Below are 20,591 nucleotides of genomic sequence, written 5' to 3' on the forward strand. Positions count from 1 at the left end.
TTATTTACTTTATATACAAATTGTCAAAAAAAAAATTATAACCAATTATTACAATAAAAAGTTAATGAAGACATCGGTTACTGAAATGAATTTCAGAACAATAGTTGTAAAACGTTTTGCTTATAATTATCTGTATTTGTTTTCTTTTGTTTCACTTTTTTCTCGTCAAACAATTTACAAACTGATTCCGCAAATGATTTAACCTTTTGGTCGTTAAGAATGTCTTCCTCTTTGAGATCAGGTTTGACTCGTTTCATGTATGAGACAATCGATTCTTTGGATTTGCTTTGATTCCAATAATACTTTTCCCAATCAGATTCTGCTATTTCTGTCTCCCATTCTTCTACTTTCTGCAATCAATTAATCATTTAATATAACTTTTACTATAATTTCAAACAACAAACCAATGACTCAAAGTAGACGGCAGTCAATAAATATAAGGCGTATTCATAGTTCTGTTTTCTTAGAGGACATTTGGATGCAGTTATGGTAATGGTGTCTGTTTTTTCATCATATCTTTCAGTTAATAATCGTTTCATTTTGTCTTTTAAATGATAATCGAGAGGCAATGCAGACATCTTTACTTGCAATTCAACGATACGATAGTCTGGCCATCGAATAGATGTTCCGCTGAATACAAACTCTTTCGTCTTGATTTGAATCGGGAAATGTTTGTCACACTTTTCATCCGTTTCGAGACCTTTTGGCCATTCGGTACAAAAACGTTTCAATGCTTCGCATTGTTTTTGTATGACCGGTGGAGTCAAATGCAAAAAGTTGGGTATTTTTAATAGTTCCGGATTGTGGTATTTACCACTCGGCACTTCCCCTGAGTTTCGATTCGTATATCCCATATGTAAAGGCAACGGAACAGTTGACGGATGAAAAACTCTGGCCGCAGGCCATACGTCTGACCACTTTTGATTCGTCTTCATTTTCTTATATCTAGGACTTCGGATCTGTTCATATAATAATCAATAAGTAAATGTCATTAAACTTGTCTTGTGGTGCAAACCTCTCCAAAATAGCTCTTTCTTTCAATCCTTGCGGACATTTTCTGTGGCATCAGATTTAGTGGTAAAAAGTCTGTCTTCTCTTTCTTATCGGATGTCAATTCAGAGTTGTGTTTGTCTTCATTGGTCTGACTTTGGGTTGAATTATAGCGTATTAGTCGAAGACAAATATTGTTTGACAATATATTGATCCTCTTTTGTAAAGACAATACATTTAACACATGATTTGCCATTTCTTCAGACAATAATTGTTTGATAACTTTGTTTACATAAATGTATTCATTTTTATCACTTGTTATGTGAATGAAGGCATGCTTTTCAACAGATAGAGAGTCACACTTATGTTAGTAATAGTAACTTATTAAGCATTGATTCGTGATTCGTGTGATTCCCGATTCCCGATCCCGTATTTTATATCAAATTTCTTTTTTTATTATTATTTACATTTAATATTATAATACAATAATAAATGTTTTTACATAACATTCAAATGTAATAATCAATTTGTAATAATATAGTTTTTATGCAATCAATTAAACAATTTTTAATATCAATCATATCATATAATATCGTATACTAAGTGATGGGAAAATTATGTGTAGTAAACGTAAATTATTAAATGTATATAGTGTTGGTAATTTTTCGCAATTCAATTTTCGATTGCCGCAATTTCGGAAAATTGGGTGAAATTGCGCGCATGAGGGAATGTATAAAAATTAACCTTGACAACGTTAAAAATTTGTTTTCCTATAGATTAAGATAATTTACTAATTTATTATTATTTTTACATGGTTTTTAGATGGCAACATTTTATGATAAAATAATTAAAATTTATATAATTAATTTATGTTTTTATTCATATTGCTTTACAATTCAAATTTTGTTAATTTTTAAAAAATTATAAATTGTTCTATGTTACAATTGCGATTTTCGCAATCGAGCTTTTTGCAATTGCGGCAATTTCATGCAATTTCCGACCAATGCAATTGCGCATTTTGCAATCGGTACATCACTAAATGTATAGTCTATTGGCGCAAAAGCATTGTATACATTGTATTGTAGAGTACTGTATGTTGTATTGAATTGTAATGAAATGTATTATTCATTGATTGAGTTATTGCGTCAATACTTTGAACACGTTTTTCATTATAAAGTAATTGGAAATCAATTGATTAGACAATTGTTTTTGCAATGAATATAATTAACGATATTTACAGTTATATTAAATTTTATGAATTACCCAATATTTATGGCAAACACTTCAATAAATCAGTTATTTTGTCAACAAATATGTATGAAATGCCACTCATTTACGACAACAATAAGGCCAACAATAAGGCCAACAGTGAGACATCAGTGGACACTGTTTTGGTGGATCAGCAGCTGTTGAATGGTTTGCCACAACAAGAAGTTATGACGGCTTTGGTTGACCTCAAGTCTAGACAACAAATACTCTTCACACGAATGGCTTCACTCGAAGCCAATGTCAACGCTAACCATCGATGACCTCATCTTTTATTATGAAAATCTTAATTAACTATTATTTATTAGTTATTATTATTATTATTACTATCAATAATATAAGCACTTTGTGATCAACTATTTATACGACTATTTATTTAATTTACTACATATTTATAATTATATAATAATGTATTTATATTTTAATTGATGAGACACTCACTTAAAATGTTTGATAAATTAGTGTAAAATTTGATGTAATTGTAAACACTTTAATGAAATTTTTAATTAAAATAAATGGATTTATAATAACATTATGTGTATAACTAATTATCTCAATTTAATATCAAATTGATAGTTAATGTACCGTACGATTGATATATCATAAACTTAATAATAATTTTAATGATTTTTTAAAACAGGATTTCTCAACAAATGTAATTTATTTGATTTTAAATCTTTAATTTGAAGGTCTTTTAATTATTAAAGTAAATTAATTAAAACTATATTACGAAAACAATTTTAATGACAAATGGGACAATTATCCCGGCATACAAATTAATTTATAAACTTTATAATAATACAGTATATCAATGACTATAAAACTAAATCATTTGTATAGTAATTGTTAATAAAACAATACATTATGTTTGAAATATAATTTTGTTAAAATAAGATAAACAATTCATTAGATGATAATTTCGTAATTATGTTGAAATTAGTTTTGAAACAAAACTTATCAAACTATTAAATCAATGAATCCTTGTTTGAATTGACACGGAATATAAAAAACAAATGTATAGTACAGTAGTATAAAATGAATTAATAATAGATATATTTATAAATAAACAATTAATTTTTATAAATATAAATCAATTTTACATCATATATATATATATATTATGCAATTATAATAGCTATTTATCAGTTAATCTGTAATTATAGCACTGATAATGACTGAAATAAAAAATACTATAACAAAGTTAATAACATAAAATCAGTGATAAAAAATTATGTATTTAATATTTGAATATAATAAATAATAATCATCTTAGTCACTATTAATTTAAATATATATTATATACAGTATATATATATATTTAAAATAAAACAAATTTCATATTAATTATAATTTCTTAATTTATTTGAGAATTTTAGATATTTACAAAATTAGTTTATAATTAAAAAAATATTATTGATTTAATTAATATTGAATACAAATAACTAATAAATTATAATGAGACACAAATGTAATTTCACAATAATTACCGATTGTTTAATAAGTGATTAAATTACATAAATATTTTGTAAATTTTTATATATCGACACTTGAAATACGGTATATAAAAAATTTGAACTAAATAATATAATCCTAATAGTAATTAAACATACTGTATTAATCAACATTCAAATTGTATGCAAAATATCTAACATAACTTATTTTATTAATAATGTTACTTAAAGAGATTAGTCTGGATACAATATAAATCAATTAATTTTAACACTAGTTAATATATAAATTAATAATATAAGCTATAATTATTTTAATGTTTTAATCGAAATTGTTGAAAATAAATTATTTGTTTTAAAAATAAAAATATTAATTACTATTATTTTGTTATATTATGTAAGTTTGCCAAATCTGTTAATTATTTTTAAAAGCAATTTATTTTAGATATAATTTCAATTTTAATATATTCTAATAAATTTAGTCAAATAATTTGTATGTATTACTAGTAGTAAATGATTTTGTTTATATTTGTATTTGAATAGCAATAACCAAGATGTTTATTTATATAATATTTATATAATATACTGATTTTAATTTTATCTACAATGTCAATATTTAAAACAATCTTTTGAAATAATCATAATTTATAATTTAATAAATATATTATTTATTTTAAAAATAAGTAGGTGTTTAGGAAATGGTATTTTGAAAATATAACAATTAGTTTATACAGTATACTACTGTAAATAGCATACAAATGAATGTAATTTTATATAAAACTAATTTTTAATTATATAAAAACAATTAAAAATAAAATCATCATAAATAAGATGACTTATACTATATCTATTTATATTCAAATATGTATAGAGTATTAATTAAAACATTGTTGATAGCATTGATTGAGGTCACCATTGATTAACAGGTTGAAGGGGTTGGTTGTGGAGGCAGTGGTGGTTGTGGTCATAGCATAGCTGCCAATAACTGTATTATTGAGGCCAACACTCAAAGAGACCGACAAATCTTACATATGCTTGAAGTTGTCGTTAATAAAAGTTAAACACTAATAGCAAATAAATAATAAATTACTCGCATTTGTCATTTCGTTTATTGCCAAAAGTGTTGTCTCTAAGTATTAGTCTTTAATTTTAAAGTAAATTTGTTGTCAATTTGTCTATCAATTTGTTGTGTCAATTATTTTATTTATTTAAATACAATTCATGAAATTATAGTGAATTTTTTTTATAAAAATGTATAAAATTATTTTATTTTCTTCTCTAATTTCTTGCATCATGTGTTTTGAATGCACAGGTATTGTAAATTAAATTTTTTTTGAAGACTTTGTAAAATTTATTTTTATATATCAAAGTGAAAGTAAAATATTAAATTCACAATCAGTTTGCGGAAGTTTTTTTAAATTATATTTTGAAAACACGTTTCTAATTATATGTTTTATAATCACTAATTATAAGTCTTTTAGAGACCATTAAAAATTAAAACATTTTTATTGTTATTAATTGTCATTAATGAGTATAATTAACTTTATTATGACTTTTCTATTAAAATATAGGAAATGGATATTTTAGAGATCAATCAGATTGTGCTAAAATGATTCGCTGTTCAAATGGCAAAATCACTCATAGATTTACATGTAGTGAAGGAAAAGTATTTAATGATATAACTAAATCATGTGATGACCCAAAGTATGTGAATTGTCATAACTCAGCCACACTCGAGATGACTACTAGTCCCTCATCTATCAGTATAGAAGAGCCCAGATATGAGTTACCAAAAGCAGTCCCATTACAAGTCGATCCATATTTGTTTCGACAAAGTCGGGTCTTCATTCCGACCTATGATACAACACATGACATTGAAAACACAGAGACTCCACATAATGTCGACACAGACATCACTATAACCCCTTCTAATGAAACTTCTGATCCCAAAAATGAAAGATCTTTACGAGTTGTAAAACATCACTCGATTATCATAAATGATTCGTTTGTTGAATATGAAGAAGAAAGTAAACCAAGACTTAACAAATCTTTTGTTGAATACGAAGAAGAAAGTAAACCAAGACTTAACAAATCATTTGTTGAATACGAAGAAAGATTTATAAAACCATTGAATAATTCTTTCGTTATATATGAAGAAGACAAAGACAATGAAACTATTCCTATAATCACTACAACTATTGCCACAACCAGTCCAACGACAATCATAACAACAACAGAAGTTCCTTTAGAAATGACAACAATTAAAAACATTGAATCGATAACATTGTCTTCAGTAATACCAACAACTATTGATAGTATAGTATTACCAGTTTTAGAGACAATCCTTCAAAATGAAACATTGACTGAAACAACAGTTACGGAATCGACATATATATCGACAAATACTGAGAGTACAGAATCGTGTGTTGTTGAAGATAGTGTTGCGGGACTTCACACGGTTTTATCAAACTATAAATCTAATGATATGTCAAAAATAACTGATTTTTATAAAATTGTTTGTTATTTCACCAATTGGTCCCGTTATCGGTCAGATTTAGCAAAATATACACCAAATAATATAAACCCATTTTTATGTACTCATATTATATATGCCTTTGCTATTCTCGATAATAAAACCCTAACCATGAAGTCATCGGATAAATGTACGGATATTGACAATAGATTTTATCAACGAGTGACTGATTTAAAAGAAAAAAATCCAAAACTCAAAGTTTTAATTGCTTTGGGCGGTTGGGTTGATAGTGAAGGTGACAAATACTCTAGACTTGTAAGAAATTATACAAATCGCATGAATTTTATTGAGAGAGCCATTGAATTCATAAGACAACATAACTTTGATGGTCTGGACTTAGATTGGGAGTATCCTCAATGTTGGCAATCGGATTGTAGTGCAGGGACACCGTCTGATAAATTAAATTTTGCTAAATTCATTAGAGAGTTGAGGACAGCCTTCAATAGACAACCAAAACCATTATTATTAACAGCAGCTGTGGGTGCGGCCAAACATATTGTTGACAACGCCTATGAAATTAACTCATTAATGGTTAACTTGGATTTCATAAATCTGATGTCTTATGATTATTACACTACCGGTAGTCCTATAGCTGCACATCACTCTCAACTATATAGTCATCCAAACGCTAAAGATATGGACAATAAGGTGTTGAATGCAAACTTTTCAGTCAACTATTGGATCAAAAAAGGTTTTCCTTCTCATAAAATCATTTTAGGCATTCCTTTCTATGGACGTACATTTAAATTAGTTGATTCTGAGATTAATGATTTTGGTTCACCAGTTAATGGAACGGGAGATCAGGGCATCTATACTAAAGAAAATGGATTTATTGCCTATTATGAGATTTGTGCGAATATCCTTCAAAAGGGTTGGGCTAAGCGTACGGATTCTTATGTCTTAAGAGGAAACCCTTTGATAACTGGTCCTTATTCTTATACAAGCAATCAGTGGGTCGGTTACGATGATAGAGATCATATCATACAAAAAACTGATTTTATTAAAAACAACAATTTAGGCGGTGCTATGATTTGGGCACTTGATTTGGATGACTTTAACGGCATTTGTTGCCATATAATGAGTCCATTGTTAAAGACTATCAACAAAGAGCTGAGAGAATACAAGTTTGATCTCAAAAAATTTTGTCCATAAATTCAAACAAATTATTTTATATCAATCGTTTCAATAAAATAAAAAATACAATTATCATAAATAAAAAATAATAATAGTTAAAAATTTTATTCAAAATGAATATTTTAAATACATTATAATAATAATAATAATAATAATGATTGAAAACTTATCGCAATTTCAATTTTATGAGTTAAGCGGTGCGTTAGAAAAGGCGGCGGCGGCCGGCCTGTTCTCGAGCCGCTCGTACTCTAAATGAAATTCTTTCGCTACTTTACGCCAATTGTGTGGATCAAAGAAATAATAGGTTCCCCTTTCATAAGTCGGCTGTTTATCTGATGGTAACATTCCCGGAGCCCGTGTTATCCAAACTCTTTCGTCTTTATGATATCTCCAGTCGCGAACATAACTATAACATTATTATATGTTTTTTAAATAAATTTCATTTTTTAAATGTTATAATTATCTTACAGTTCACTAGCGGCTAAAATTTGAATAATATCTCCGGCATACATATAGAAGAGGAAAAATAAAAGGTCGTCACCGTAACGGTTGAGCTTAAGTGGTGCTAACTTGTCTCTGATCGACGCATTTATCAAGTATTCAGTGGGAACGGGATAGTCTACAATTGAGTACAACTTGTTAATTGCTATTTAATATTAATGAAAAAAAAAATGAATTACTAAACCAATTTCAGGGGGTTTAAGAGGTTGATCACTCCAGGGACCAGCAAATGTCTGATACAACGGTCTAAATCAATAAAAACGTTTATTAATATTAATTTAATTTACAATTAAGATATTATATTTATAAAAAACAATATAATAATTACTCGTTTGAATTGAGATTAAGTCCGAGAGTCGTTAGATCTGTTCCTAACGCTAATGAAACTAAGCTTTGGTCGGCCTCAGCGGCGCGTATAAAAGTCAAGAGACCAACCATCCCGAACTGGTCGGTAACCATTCCATGAGGAATATTACTGACTCGACCCTCTTTGTTGGTCTGAATTCCCTTTTTATATCTCATACTCGCATCTCCTGAACCGTTGCTACTGATGATACCTCCCGAAGTTCGGCCCATATTTTGCATATTATTTGCTCCTAAAGACATAGCTGTGGACGCACTACTTAATGAAGAATCGTCGTTATGATTGCTTCCAAAATGGATGCTTGGATTAGATCCGGGCAGCGCTGGGAAGTCTTCACTCTGTATATTAAATTCATTTGATGTTGAATTGTTGGTCACATTGTCCTTAACCATCCCTACATAGGGTTGTCGAGAAGAGGATGAGTTTTGGGTTATAAGCTATAAGTTATTGCAAAATAAACAAACAATTAACACAAAATCACTTATAAATAATTACAAATGCCATACACTGTTGGAATTGCTTCCTCCAAGTGTAGGAAACTCAGTCATGTCTAATGAAGGTGCGGGCGGACCCCCAACTGAACCTCCAACCACACCAAAAGTATGCATTGAATTTCTATTACTCATTCCTAGTAGACTCGTATTGTTGGTGAAAGTGCCGCCACCGGTAATGTCCATGAGATCAGGCATTCGGTTACGATTTGATATGAGTCGCGATGAAAATCCAGCTAAAAATGAATTGGGAGAGTGTTGTGAATGCTGTGGCAGCGGTGGTGTCACTGGTCCTGTTGGTTGACCCACACTCTGGCCCAGTGATGACAGTCCCCCAAAGCTATTATTGTTCACTCTTCGTGTCGGAACAGAACCTATTAATGACTGCCCACTGGCCAGTGGTCCGGGAGATGGACTCGACATTATGGATGTAATGATTGATATTAAAAACTAAAATATTTTAAACACTAAACAAATTAAGTCTTTAAGAATAGACTGTCGTCTGATTTAACTCAAGTTTTTCTAACTGAAGAGTTTGGGGTAAAAAGTTGTTGAGTTTATCTAAACTCTTCACACAAATATCTAAATCTTTGTCAATCTTCTCAATCAATGAAGAAATTTCAGTCACTTTTGACAAGTTTTCTGACACTTTGATGAGTCGTTTTTGTCGCTCAACAATGAATTGATTGGACAGATATGAGACCTTTGAGTCCAAGTCTTTGACACAATCAATCAGTTTTAGCTGTTCTCGAGCAACAAACTCGGCTTTTGTCTTAAGATGTTTCTCAAGAATGAGACCTAAATTGATGATAAACTCGGGCTTTAATTGTGGATATGATTGAGACAATGACTCGTATCCAATGGGAATCAATGGTTTAAATGTCGGCGGAAATGTAATAATATCTTCACTATCAGTTGGTGCGTCCGATACGACCACAATCTCGGCGGGAATCCAAATCTTTGCTTCACTTTTGTGTCCAACAATTTGTTGTTGTCTTTGGTCTGATTGGCCGCCAATTGCTTTGATGTGTTGCGATGTGATGAAGTCGGGAGTGGACACCGAGTCGACCGAACTCTTACGTCGGCTATTGGTATGAGTGTTGATCTTGAGGTCGGCTTTACTTCTGTTTTGATAAGTCTCTGGATTTTTGCTCAAATGAGAGCCCATTAATGGTTATATAATCTTAACATTTATGACACTTGTCTTAACACAAACACTATATATATTTAAACCAAAATAATCAACAAATGCTTTAATAAAATAATAATCAATTGATTTGTTCACTAAATTAGTGACCAATCAATCATTTGAATGAATAAAACAATTATTTGTAAACACATTTCAATCAAAAACTATTTGTTTGTTAAAGACATTAGATTTGTTGAAATCGCCATAAGTTTGATCATTACGTTAGACATCAATAGATGGCATTAAATGGTTATCACTATATATTTCATAATTATTAATACAATTAATTTACTGTATTAACTAATATTGTTTAATATTATAATCAAATCATTTATAACATATACAGCAAAATATTGATGACATTTATTATTATTCATAATTATTGTGATTTTATTAATAATAAAATAACATCCAATACATTAAACTACAATATTTATATAAATATACATAACATATGCTTATAAATAGTATAATATATTTATTTAAAAATACATATCTACAGAATGTATTTAGTAATATATATATATAGTGATAATATACAGGTATTTACAAAATATTATCATCATATAAGCAAAAAATAAGTTTAATTAATTGATATATTTTAGATCAAATAAAAATATATATTAAAATTTATTTCATATTGATACTAAACTGTATTAAGTTGTATACAACTATTGTATTAAATTAATAGTAAAGTTATTGTTATCATTATTAATAATATACATTAAATATTTATTTTTCTTATAGCAAAAATAGTACATTTAATTATTTAACGCAAAACATTTAATTTACACATATTTTATTAAAATTGTTTAATATTTAATTAAGTATATCTTTGATATTGTATTATATAATAATGTAAATGAACAATGTTCAACAAGATTTATGATATTAAGTAAATATTTTTGTGTTATATTTATAAAAAATAAAATAAAATACATTTACGATATATTTACAAATCTCATAAAATAAATTATATTCAAATATTTGTCATAACTATTCTAACATTTTATTTAAGTGACATTATATGATATATTTAGTATATTGCGATATATATGGATAATATTATAAAGGTATCATTATATTATCTAATATACGGTATTTATGGCAATATAATTTACTTATATATATATTACGGTAAGTTTATTGTAATGGTATTAATATAAATAATATTAATTTTGATTTCTAGTATATGAGTAAACAAAGATCATATGATAAACTACAGGTATTACTAATAGTAATTTACTATACAGTATATTAAAGAAATTTCATATCATTTATAAAATTAATATCAAACTCTTATTATATATACTTTTTTGTTATATTTTGTTATATTATTTATATAAATATAGTGCTATAATACGGTATACCATAATATTATTGGGCATACATTTGAAGGCTAATGTTGTGTCAGTTTGTGATAATATTCAAACCTAAATCCCATCACTTCTTTATAATAATGATCGCTTAGAGATATACTTTTATGACATTAAATAAGTATATACTGTATAAGGTATACCTCAAAGTTGCTTTCATATTATTTTTTGATAATTACATAACACTAAAGCATTACATTAATGAATGAATTTACTGTTAGTAGTCTTATAAATGAATTAAATGTCAATTCTGTTACATTTACTGCCACTACTTGTTTAACACAAATCTATCATTTGTGAGATTAATGTAATTCAAAATTACTTTCATTAGTTTAAATAAGTTTCTAAATTAAGTTCAATTTTTTTAATTTATATTATTCTTAATTTTTGTTAAATATAAAATTTTATTAAATAAAATAATTATAGAATTTTATAGCAAAATATTTTTATTTGTTAAATATTATTGTTTAAATTAATATTTAAGATAATAAAAATAAATTATACTAAATATTACTTAATTTATAGATAACAAACTTTTTAATAAGTACTATATTTAATTAAAAATGACACAAAAATTTATTAGAAAAAATTGTATAAAAGAAATAACTGTATATTAAAATAATGGTCGGAAAACTGCAAATATAGCAAATATTGATCAAATTTAGTCGATATTGTCAAATGTGTGATAGATTTGATGTTTACTTAAAGACAAATGTAATGTCAAATTGATTCAATATTTTGAAATTTCAATTAAGGCATAAATTTTACGTCTTTTTATTTTCATTAACAAAGTTGTCTTCAGTAATCAATATATAAGATTTGATACTTTATTTAATATCAAATATAAGAGTTTATGTTTATTCAATACTTTAATACAACAGTATTTAATATTTTTTAAATATATAGTACATCAAAATTTTTTATAGATTCCTAATTACCGTAAAAATATTTTTATAAGACATTTAGCATTTAATAAACATTTTCATATGAATCGACGTTTTTTGGCGTACAATTTAAAAGAGTGATTATGGATAGTAATCTATGTATAATACATTTTAATTTTATTTTTTTTAATAAAGTAGACATGTTAAATTAACATATTAAATATTAACTAGTTTGAATTTTAGATTGGTTTAATTAATATTAATTAAATAATATTAACAATTTATTACGTTTAAGAACGTATGTACAAAGTTTGAATTATACAATGATTTAAATTTATTTGAAAAGTAGGACCAACTTATGTGATTATAATTAGATTGAAATTTAATTTACTCTAATTAATATTAATTTTCAAAAATTGATGACTTATAATGCAAATTATAAATTTCTATGTAAAATACGTTGTTTCATGTGGAAAAACCTATATATTATATAATTTATACAAATATTATTATATGTTAGTATTATTTTAGTTAGTTATACAGTTTTACTATTATATATTGTACATATTGTATATAAGTTATAATACAAGTAAACTCATGTAATTATTTATTGTTAAATTTTTACATTAATATAAAATTTTTAATAAATAAGTTTGTTTAAATAAATAAATTTTTAATAGATAGTGAAGTAATTAATTATAAAATATATTAATTTTTACAAATAATTATATATAAATAAAGTCTTTGACAGAATGGTGTGAACTGGTTTTTGTTAAATATTTCAACAAATAATTGAGACAATCATTAAAAATTTGATGAGAAACCTGGAAAACTATAAAAGATATCAAACTAGAAATAATTGTAAAATATACTAGGTACAAATTCATTGGACACGTGTTTTAGGATTTTTTAGAAAATCTTTTACTTTTTGAATAAAAATACAAATATATCTAAATTTTAAAACTTTGAATATAATGAATGATAATAAAAAACATCTTGGTATTTTGTAAACCAATCGATTCTATTCTATATTATCAGCTTGATAATTTTTCCATACAATATATTAAACAGATTACTTGTAAATTGGGAAAAACGCTTTTGTCATTATATAATAAATTTCATATTCATTATATTGAGATTATACTGTATACTGACAAAAGTTTTTGTTCTCAATATAAAAGTAATTTGTTTAATAAAATAAAATACATAAATTTTGATTTTAATTTTTCTTAAATAATTAATTTATAATTTAGATTTTTCCTTATATACTGTAAGTACAAATTGCATAATCAATGTATTTTAATTGACTGTTTATACAATTAAAAAAGTCAAATAACAAATTTCTTAAAATATTTTAACAAATTATTTGATAAAATCTTTATATAATAGAATGTTTACTTTATTATTATATTGTATGGTATATATTAATATTATGGTATCTCAGAAATATAAATTAATTTTATTAAAAATTTTAGTTTAAGTAAAATGTTTTTTTATTGATTCATGACTCGGATATTTTAAAAAAATTTTATGAACTTTTAAAAAAATTATTTTTCTTAGTGATCTATAGATATAAAACCTCTAGATATAAACAACATTTTATACAGTATATGAACAAAATCATGAGTTGTGTATATTTTTAATAATAAAACTAAATATTTTGTAGATATAAATAATTTGTTATTTTGTCAAATCTACAATATGTTGTTATCTAATTACAATAATAAATACAGTATATATATATTAAATAAAACATTAAATTTAAGATAAAAATACTTACATTTAGCAATTTAATAAAATCTATACATTTATATAAATGATTTAAAAGAATAAAAACAACACTTGAATGCATTATAAGTTTGTTTTATTTTTACACAAAATTACAGTAAATTGAAAACAACAAGTAATATATTTATCATTAAAATAATATTAAAATATAATAATTTAGTTAAGATGTTATTTAACGTTTTATAGTATACATATTTGTGACAATATTTTATAAACGGTAAAAGCAGTAAGTTATCACAATTATATAAGTAAATACACTAAAATATAAATTATAATATAATATAGATTTCAATTTATTTTAATTATAAAAACATTTAAATTTTGCAATTTTGTCATATAATTCAAATACCGGTATTATTTTGTAATACTGAATGAAATTGATATTTTAATTAATTGTTTATGAAATTAATATCATCACACATATAAATATATTGAATAATATACTACAATGCTATATATATTAAATAATTATAGACATTTATTACCAATGACAGCATATTTGCCACAATTGACATTTTAACAATAGTAACATAATTTGATAGAATATTTTGGGATTTGTCAATATAGCAAAATATGTAATTAAATTAAAATCTACACATAATTAACATAATATTATTTTATATTAGAAATCTTTTAAAATAAATTATACATTTAGATGTTATCTATAAATTAAAAATTTATAATAATAATTATTATTAATTATCAATTGTTAATTTGTTATTTAATATTCACATAATTTCTGTATTATCATTACATTTACTGTATATTGTTAAACAATTTGCATCTGATATTAAGCTGATAATAAATACTGTATATAATTTAATATTTGTGAAATGTTTTCTTAAAATTTAAGTAAATTATCTTAATAATAGTAAAAGTTAAAAAAAATTGTTTAATTTTAAAAAATACATTTGTACGTAAGATTTAATTGGCAAGACGTCCGATTTATAAATATATAAATATATATATAATTTATACCAATTTAACATAATTTTATTAAATGAAATATAAAAACCACCAAAAAGATTTTTATATACATTAACATTAAATAATATCTTTGATATTAAGATAGCGTAAAATACAAACTAAAATATTTAATAAAGAATATTCTTATATATTAGGATTAAGACTTTTTTACGAACAAAATTAGTTTTTTAAATAATAAAAATAAATTTAAAACATAATAAATATATTATAATACAAATAACAATCAATAGTTTTGAGCTCAGAAACCATTTTCTTGATATAAATAAACAGATAATTGAATTTCTTAATGAAAATAATAGCAGATTTTCCTAACGTTTTCCCCATTTCTGGTAAAAATTAGAAAATAACGATTTTGAATAAAAATTTGCATTTTTTTCATTGCAAACGAATTATAGTAAATAACATGATATATATATATATATATATATATATACTATAGATTGTATGAGTAATTTGAATACAAACCTGAAATAATCCCAATCTTTGACAGCGACAGTTTGTACCCCAAAGGTTACATCTACACACTGAGATCAAAGGTCAAGGGTTATTGTTTATCATATGCTAATAGTGTATATACCTGAACGGGGACAACAATCATTAGGCCTGTGATCGCACGATAGGTTGCGTCGGATACAACTTCGCTTATCATTTGCGATATTAGGCTGACTTTGAATCATGTTTTCAATGACTGAGCCGTAATAGTCATCCATTGAGTCTGACTCTGTAGACATCAATATTTAACAGATATTTTATTTAAAAAATAATTTACTTAAACTAACATATAATCAATAAGAAAATTGACAATAAAGTGTCAGTAAAATAGAAAGTAGTAAATGAAAACCAAATATTAATTCAAAAGGACTGTTGTATTATAACCAACAAGTTTTGTAACCTATAATTGTTTTTCATTGTATTCAATGAATGTTTAGTTCAATATATAACAAACTGTTGAAAATGTCGATCAATTTCTAATCAAATATTTGCTGAATTCTCATAAAAGCTTTTTCGTGCTTTTTGTGAACATTATATTCATTGTATTATATTTTATATTATACAGTATATTATATTACATTTTAAATCAATGTACAATATGTTACACAATCATCCCCTTATTTATTCATTTAGTTATTATGTAAATTAATTTATAAGTGATAAATAATTATTTTTATATCAATCTAATGTTATATCATACGCGTAAATTATAATACTTAGTACATATTATTATTATATTATTATTATTATTATTATTATTATTATTATTATTATTATTATTATTATTATTATTATTATTTATAGTCAGTTTATAAAAAAAATAATTACCTATAAGTTATAGGCTATAACCAAAAAATAATAATTTCTAATTTACAAAAATATTTTAGCCGTAATAATTCTAATAATTTAGTAACATTAATTAATACAACATATTTATTACAATAAATGAAATCAAAAAATTAATGTAATAATAATTTGTTTGAATATAATGATTTCATTGCAATCGTCAAACATTAGCAACTATAAGAAACGTAACATATGTTACACATTTTGATAGCGTGTTAATTATGCTTTAATAAATTTGTTATGATTTTTAAGTTATATAGTATTGCATAATAAGATTGACAATCATTAGAATATATATGTAGTTTTGAAATAATTGTATTAAAATCAATAATACTGAATGTAAATATATTATCACATTATACCATTGCACCAATATAATACATTTATAATATATAAGAAAATAATATTTATAAAATATAGATAATTAATGTTTGAATTTGAACTAACCTTCATTAGCGTGAGATATTGTCGCAATTACTAACAAAATAGTAAATATCCAAATATTTCTGTTAATTTTCATTTTGTTACAATTTTATATTTATATTAAATGTCAAAAAAATTATATTATATTTATATCAATTCTTATTATGTTCAGTGGGATTAAGATAACTTTGAACTAAATTATAGCAAATTTGAAAAATTCTTAATTCATAATAACTATAAATACTAATAAATGTATAAAATTGTTGATAATCTGAGTTATTAAATGTAGAGTTTATTAGCCCAACTAATCGGTGCCACAAAATCAACGAAATTTATTTAACTAAAGCCTCGATTCAAGACTTTCACATTCAGAATATTCTTGCAGTGGTTTGTCATACAGTCATACAGTCATACACTGGTTGTCATACAATGGGTTGCATTGCAGTCATGCGTTATTCCGAGGAATGCGCCAAAAATTCATTGATTTCATACATGTCTTATAGTACTTCTCTGCCACACATCGGGCACCGGCAGTAAAAAGCACTGAAGCGTTGATTTTTATATAAACCGTAATATTGTATAATCAATAGTATATTATATACTACTCTATAACAACACATTATATCTAAAAAGACAATTATTTGTGTGAAAATAGTTTGCAAACTTTTGTTTTGATTTTAAAGTTTTGTTAAATAATATTTAAAAAATATATAACAAAATTATTTCAAAAACATTGTTAATTGAACTGTGTTTTGTTAATTGAGATATTTTGTATAATTAATTTTCTTGATTATTGCTTATTATTAAAAGTGATTCAACCAAATATAATTTATATAAATCACATTAAAAATTATTCTGGTATGTATACATAAATTTTAATGGACATATAATATAACTTGGACTTAAAATATTAGTTTAGTCATTTTAATGGAAACTAATGTTCGTAAATTGTATCAAATAGTTTATACACTAAATATATACAGTATAAAATACAAATAATATTTTTAATATTATTATGTAAGTAATATTGATGATTAATTTTTTAAATGTTTATTTCTCATAAATCAAAACTTTATTTCAATTTAATGTTAGCAATACTTCAGTTCAAATCAGTTGCAAACAGACATCAAATGTTGTTAACACATCACTAATATATATATAAATTTATATATATATAACTCAAAAACTGTTAAAATATATAACGTTTGCATTATATGTGATAAGAAAAATTTGAAATAAGTGCTAAACCAATTTTTGAGATAATTTAAAATTCAAACTTTTACAAAAAAAAAATATTTTCAATGATATACAGTATATTCATACATAACTTTAAACTTTTAGACTTTATTTATTTTTGATAATAACTATTTCTATAACAATAAAAACATATAATTTGTTTTTGAGTACTGTATAGGTTTATCTGTAAATAAAAAAGTAAATTTATTAAATATGATATTTGTGCTTAAATGGTGTAAATTATTACAGATTTACAAAAACAAAATATTAAACTTAAATTTATTTTTGACTTAATTTAATTTGGCAAATTTTTGTGAATTATTTAAAGAAAAACAATTATTTTTAAATTGTATGAACTTTATATTATTATTATTATTAAATTAATGTTTATATGTACTTAACTATGAATTAAACTTAATTTAGTTTTATATTTTGACATTTTATAATAACACTTAATAATTAATGTTAATTGTTTTATTATTGAAATTACATTCAGAATAAAAAATTGAGTTAAGCTTTAAAATTAATTTAAAAATTAGAAATTGGTTGAAAATAAAAAGTTAAATTACAGCAAAATTCTATATAAAATTTTAATTTTTTAATTCCTATTCTATTTTTTGATACTATATCCAAATTTAATTTTAAAACAAAAAATAAAAAAAAACTTAAAAGACACAAACAAATTTATTGACGACTTTGTGATAAAATTTAATTTACAAATTAAACTAAATTTTAAATATTTAATTAATAAATAATTTATTTAAATACTTAAATTATTAATATATAATACTGATAAACTTAACTTGTTATTTATCAGTGTTTGGATAATAGTTTAAATTTGATAAGAATCACAATAATCTATGTTTTTATAACTTAATAAACTATATTTTAATCTAAATGTAAATTTCATTATAAACATCTGGTTTTAATAAAATAGATTTATATAAGTTTCTGAAATATAAAATATTACATCATTTTTTGAAATTGTTTAATAAAATAATTAATAAAATTTATTTTTTTGAAGCAAAGGTATGTGAAATATAATATAGAAAGCATTAATAGATTTAACCAGATTTTGCAATTTATTTTAAGATACCTTTTAAATAAATCTCTTAACTATTAAGTACTATACAAATAATTTATGTAATTTAAAGAAGCGTTTCATTAATCTATGACGTGTATATTTCATACTTTCATAAATAACGTCAATTTTATTTTTGACTTTAAATGTGATTTTTACAAATTTATCAAACCATAAGAATACTAATTCGATTTTGATTATACTTTTTATATTAAACTACTACTCTGTCTAAAATTTTGTATTGTCATCAATACATTGCATTTGTTTGATATGTAGATCATTGAAAATGTCTCGATGTTTCTTGTATCATGTGATCAAAATCTGTTGATAAGATATATAAAAACACACAAATATATTACTTTAATATAGTTTTTACAGAATTAAATGATCTCTTTTAGTTTTGAGTTATTCAAAATATACGTCGTCACAGATTAATGAAACGTCTCTTTATATATCATAAACAGTATTAAAGTAGTTATAATTATTAAATTTTTATTAAATAAAATTCAACAAAATATAGCTATAATATATCTTTAAAATATTTTACAAATGAAAAGCTATATTATTATATATTGATTTTTATTTTAAAATATAAATGTTATAAAATAATTTTAAATCGAGTAAAACAAGAAATATTACAATACTTGAATATTATTGAAATAAATTATTATTAATACTAAATTAAAATACTTAACATTTGTTGTAAATTATTGGATATTTGTATAAAACAAATACAAATTTTTGCATAAGTTTATTGTCTAGTTATACAAAAATATTTCAATTATACGTATATATAAATATTGAAACTTAATATTTAGTTTAATTAATTTATGACATAAATTATTAATTAAAATATGAAAAATTATACGATAATAAATAATACTAATTTTAGTATTTCTACTTTATTTTTACGAAATAATTGATTTAATATTTCTCTATAAATTTTTTTTCTTCAATACAATAATAATATATATTATATTACAGTATTTATATATATTAATTATTACTGATTTCTATTATATATTATTATCTATGATATCTATTTTTACTAATAAAATGTTTTTAGTTTTTTTTAATTATTATTTTTCAAATTATTAATAAGTTAATATTTCAAATGCCAAATATAAGATTTATTTATGTATTTTAATTTGTAGAATTTATAAATTTTTCATTAATAAATAGTCTATAATATTTTTAATATATGATAATATAAATATTATTTTTTTGTGAATAATTTAAAGTATAGATAAATTAAATTTAAATAATTTGTAAAATATTAAAAATAAAATAATTTAATTAACTTAAGAATATAATTTGAATAAATTATAAAGAAAACTTTGAAAATATTGATTTCAATTATATTAGTCAAATAAATCAATAAAATGATTTTTTTATTAATATAAGTTAGTATATTTCAATAATTAAAACTATACAAGGCGGTATTATATATAATATATAATAATAAATATTATACTGGTAAATGAGAGTAAAATAACAAAAATAAGTTTACACAACAATAACTTAAATTACAATAATTAAAAAATCTTTTAATTGTTTTAGAT

The 20,591-nt window shown here is 23.4% G+C and overlaps 4 protein-coding genes across 4 annotated transcripts; 1 reads left to right on the plus strand and 3 right to left on the minus strand.

The window, feature by feature from the left end:
• Positions 1-28: 28 nt before the first annotated feature.
• Positions 29-1,370, minus strand: LOC128958450 (28S ribosomal protein S35, mitochondrial-like). Its single transcript, XM_054304306.1, has 3 exons — positions 1,016-1,370; positions 405-959; positions 29-350 (listed from the first exon to the last, which is right to left on the minus strand). Exons 1-3 carry the CDS (start codon positions 1,244-1,246, stop codon positions 93-95), a joined length of 1,044 nt encoding a protein of 347 aa, XP_054160281.1. The 5' UTR covers positions 1,247-1,370; the 3' UTR covers positions 29-92.
• Positions 1,371-2,303: 933 nt separating this feature from the next.
• Positions 2,304-7,389, plus strand: LOC128958065 (uncharacterized). The gene is made up of 3 exons (XM_054303880.1): positions 2,304-2,498; positions 4,631-4,760; positions 5,276-7,389. The coding sequence occupies exons 1-3, from the start codon at positions 2,304-2,306 to the stop codon at positions 7,387-7,389; spliced, it is 2,439 nt and encodes an 812-aa protein (XP_054159855.1).
• Positions 7,390-7,542: 153 nt separating this feature from the next.
• On the minus strand, positions 7,543-9,222 carry LOC128958447 (CCR4-NOT transcription complex subunit 2-like). The gene is made up of 5 exons (XM_054304304.1): positions 8,743-9,222; positions 8,201-8,673; positions 8,057-8,118; positions 7,840-7,990; positions 7,543-7,777 (listed from the first exon to the last, which is right to left on the minus strand). Exons 1-5 carry the CDS (start codon positions 9,148-9,150, stop codon positions 7,555-7,557), a joined length of 1,317 nt encoding a protein of 438 aa, XP_054160279.1. The 5' UTR covers positions 9,151-9,222; the 3' UTR covers positions 7,543-7,554.
• Positions 9,145-10,148, minus strand: LOC128958452 (BLOC-1-related complex subunit 5-like). The gene has a single exon (XM_054304310.1). It carries the CDS (start codon positions 9,893-9,895, stop codon positions 9,212-9,214), a length of 684 nt encoding a protein of 227 aa, XP_054160285.1. The 5' UTR covers positions 9,896-10,148; the 3' UTR covers positions 9,145-9,211.
• Between the last annotated feature and the right edge of the window lie 10,443 nt (positions 10,149-20,591).

This window comes from Oppia nitens, unplaced genomic scaffold, assembly GCF_028296485.1.
Source record: "Oppia nitens isolate AA-2021 unplaced genomic scaffold, nextdenovo-longstitch-racon4-pilon3 scaffold3_pilon_pilon_pilon, whole genome shotgun sequence".
Lineage (NCBI taxonomy): Eukaryota > Metazoa > Arthropoda > Arachnida > Sarcoptiformes > Oppiidae > Oppia > Oppia nitens.

Excerpts from the sequence above, each read along its gene's own strand:
- LOC128958450 (XM_054304306.1), bottom strand. The coding sequence starts at position 1,246 with ATGGCAAATCATGTGTTAAATGTATTGTCTTTACAAAAGAGGATCAAT. Across the intron at positions 960-1,015 it reads GAAAGAGCTATTTTGGAGAG|ATCCGAAGTCCTAGATATAA; the intron begins GTTTGCACCACA and ends TTATATGAACAG. Across the intron at positions 351-404 it reads CCGTCTACTTTGAGTCATTG|AAAGTAGAAGAATGGGAGAC; the intron begins GTTTGTTGTTTG and ends AATTGATTGCAG.
- LOC128958065 (XM_054303880.1), top strand. The coding sequence starts at position 2,304 with ATGTATGAAATGCCACTCATTTACGACAACAATAAGGCCAACAATAAG. Across the intron at positions 2,499-4,630 it reads TGGCTTCACTCGAAGCCAAT|GTTGAAGGGGTTGGTTGTGG; the intron begins GTCAACGCTAAC and ends ATTGATTAACAG. Across the intron at positions 4,761-5,275 it reads TGAAGTTGTCGTTAATAAAA|GAAATGGATATTTTAGAGAT; the intron begins GTTAAACACTAA and ends ATTAAAATATAG.
- LOC128958447 (XM_054304304.1), bottom strand. The coding sequence starts at position 9,150 with ATGTCGAGTCCATCTCCCGGACCACTGGCCAGTGGGCAGTCATTAATA. Across the intron at positions 8,674-8,742 it reads GAGGAAGCAATTCCAACAGT|CTTATAACCCAAAACTCATC; the intron begins GTATGGCATTTG and ends AATAACTTATAG. Across the intron at positions 7,778-7,839 it reads ATTTTAGCCGCTAGTGAACT|TTATGTTCGCGACTGGAGAT; the intron begins GTAAGATAATTA and ends ATAATGTTATAG.
- LOC128958452 (XM_054304310.1), bottom strand. The coding sequence starts at position 9,895 with ATGGGCTCTCATTTGAGCAAAAATCCAGAGACTTATCAAAACAGAAGT.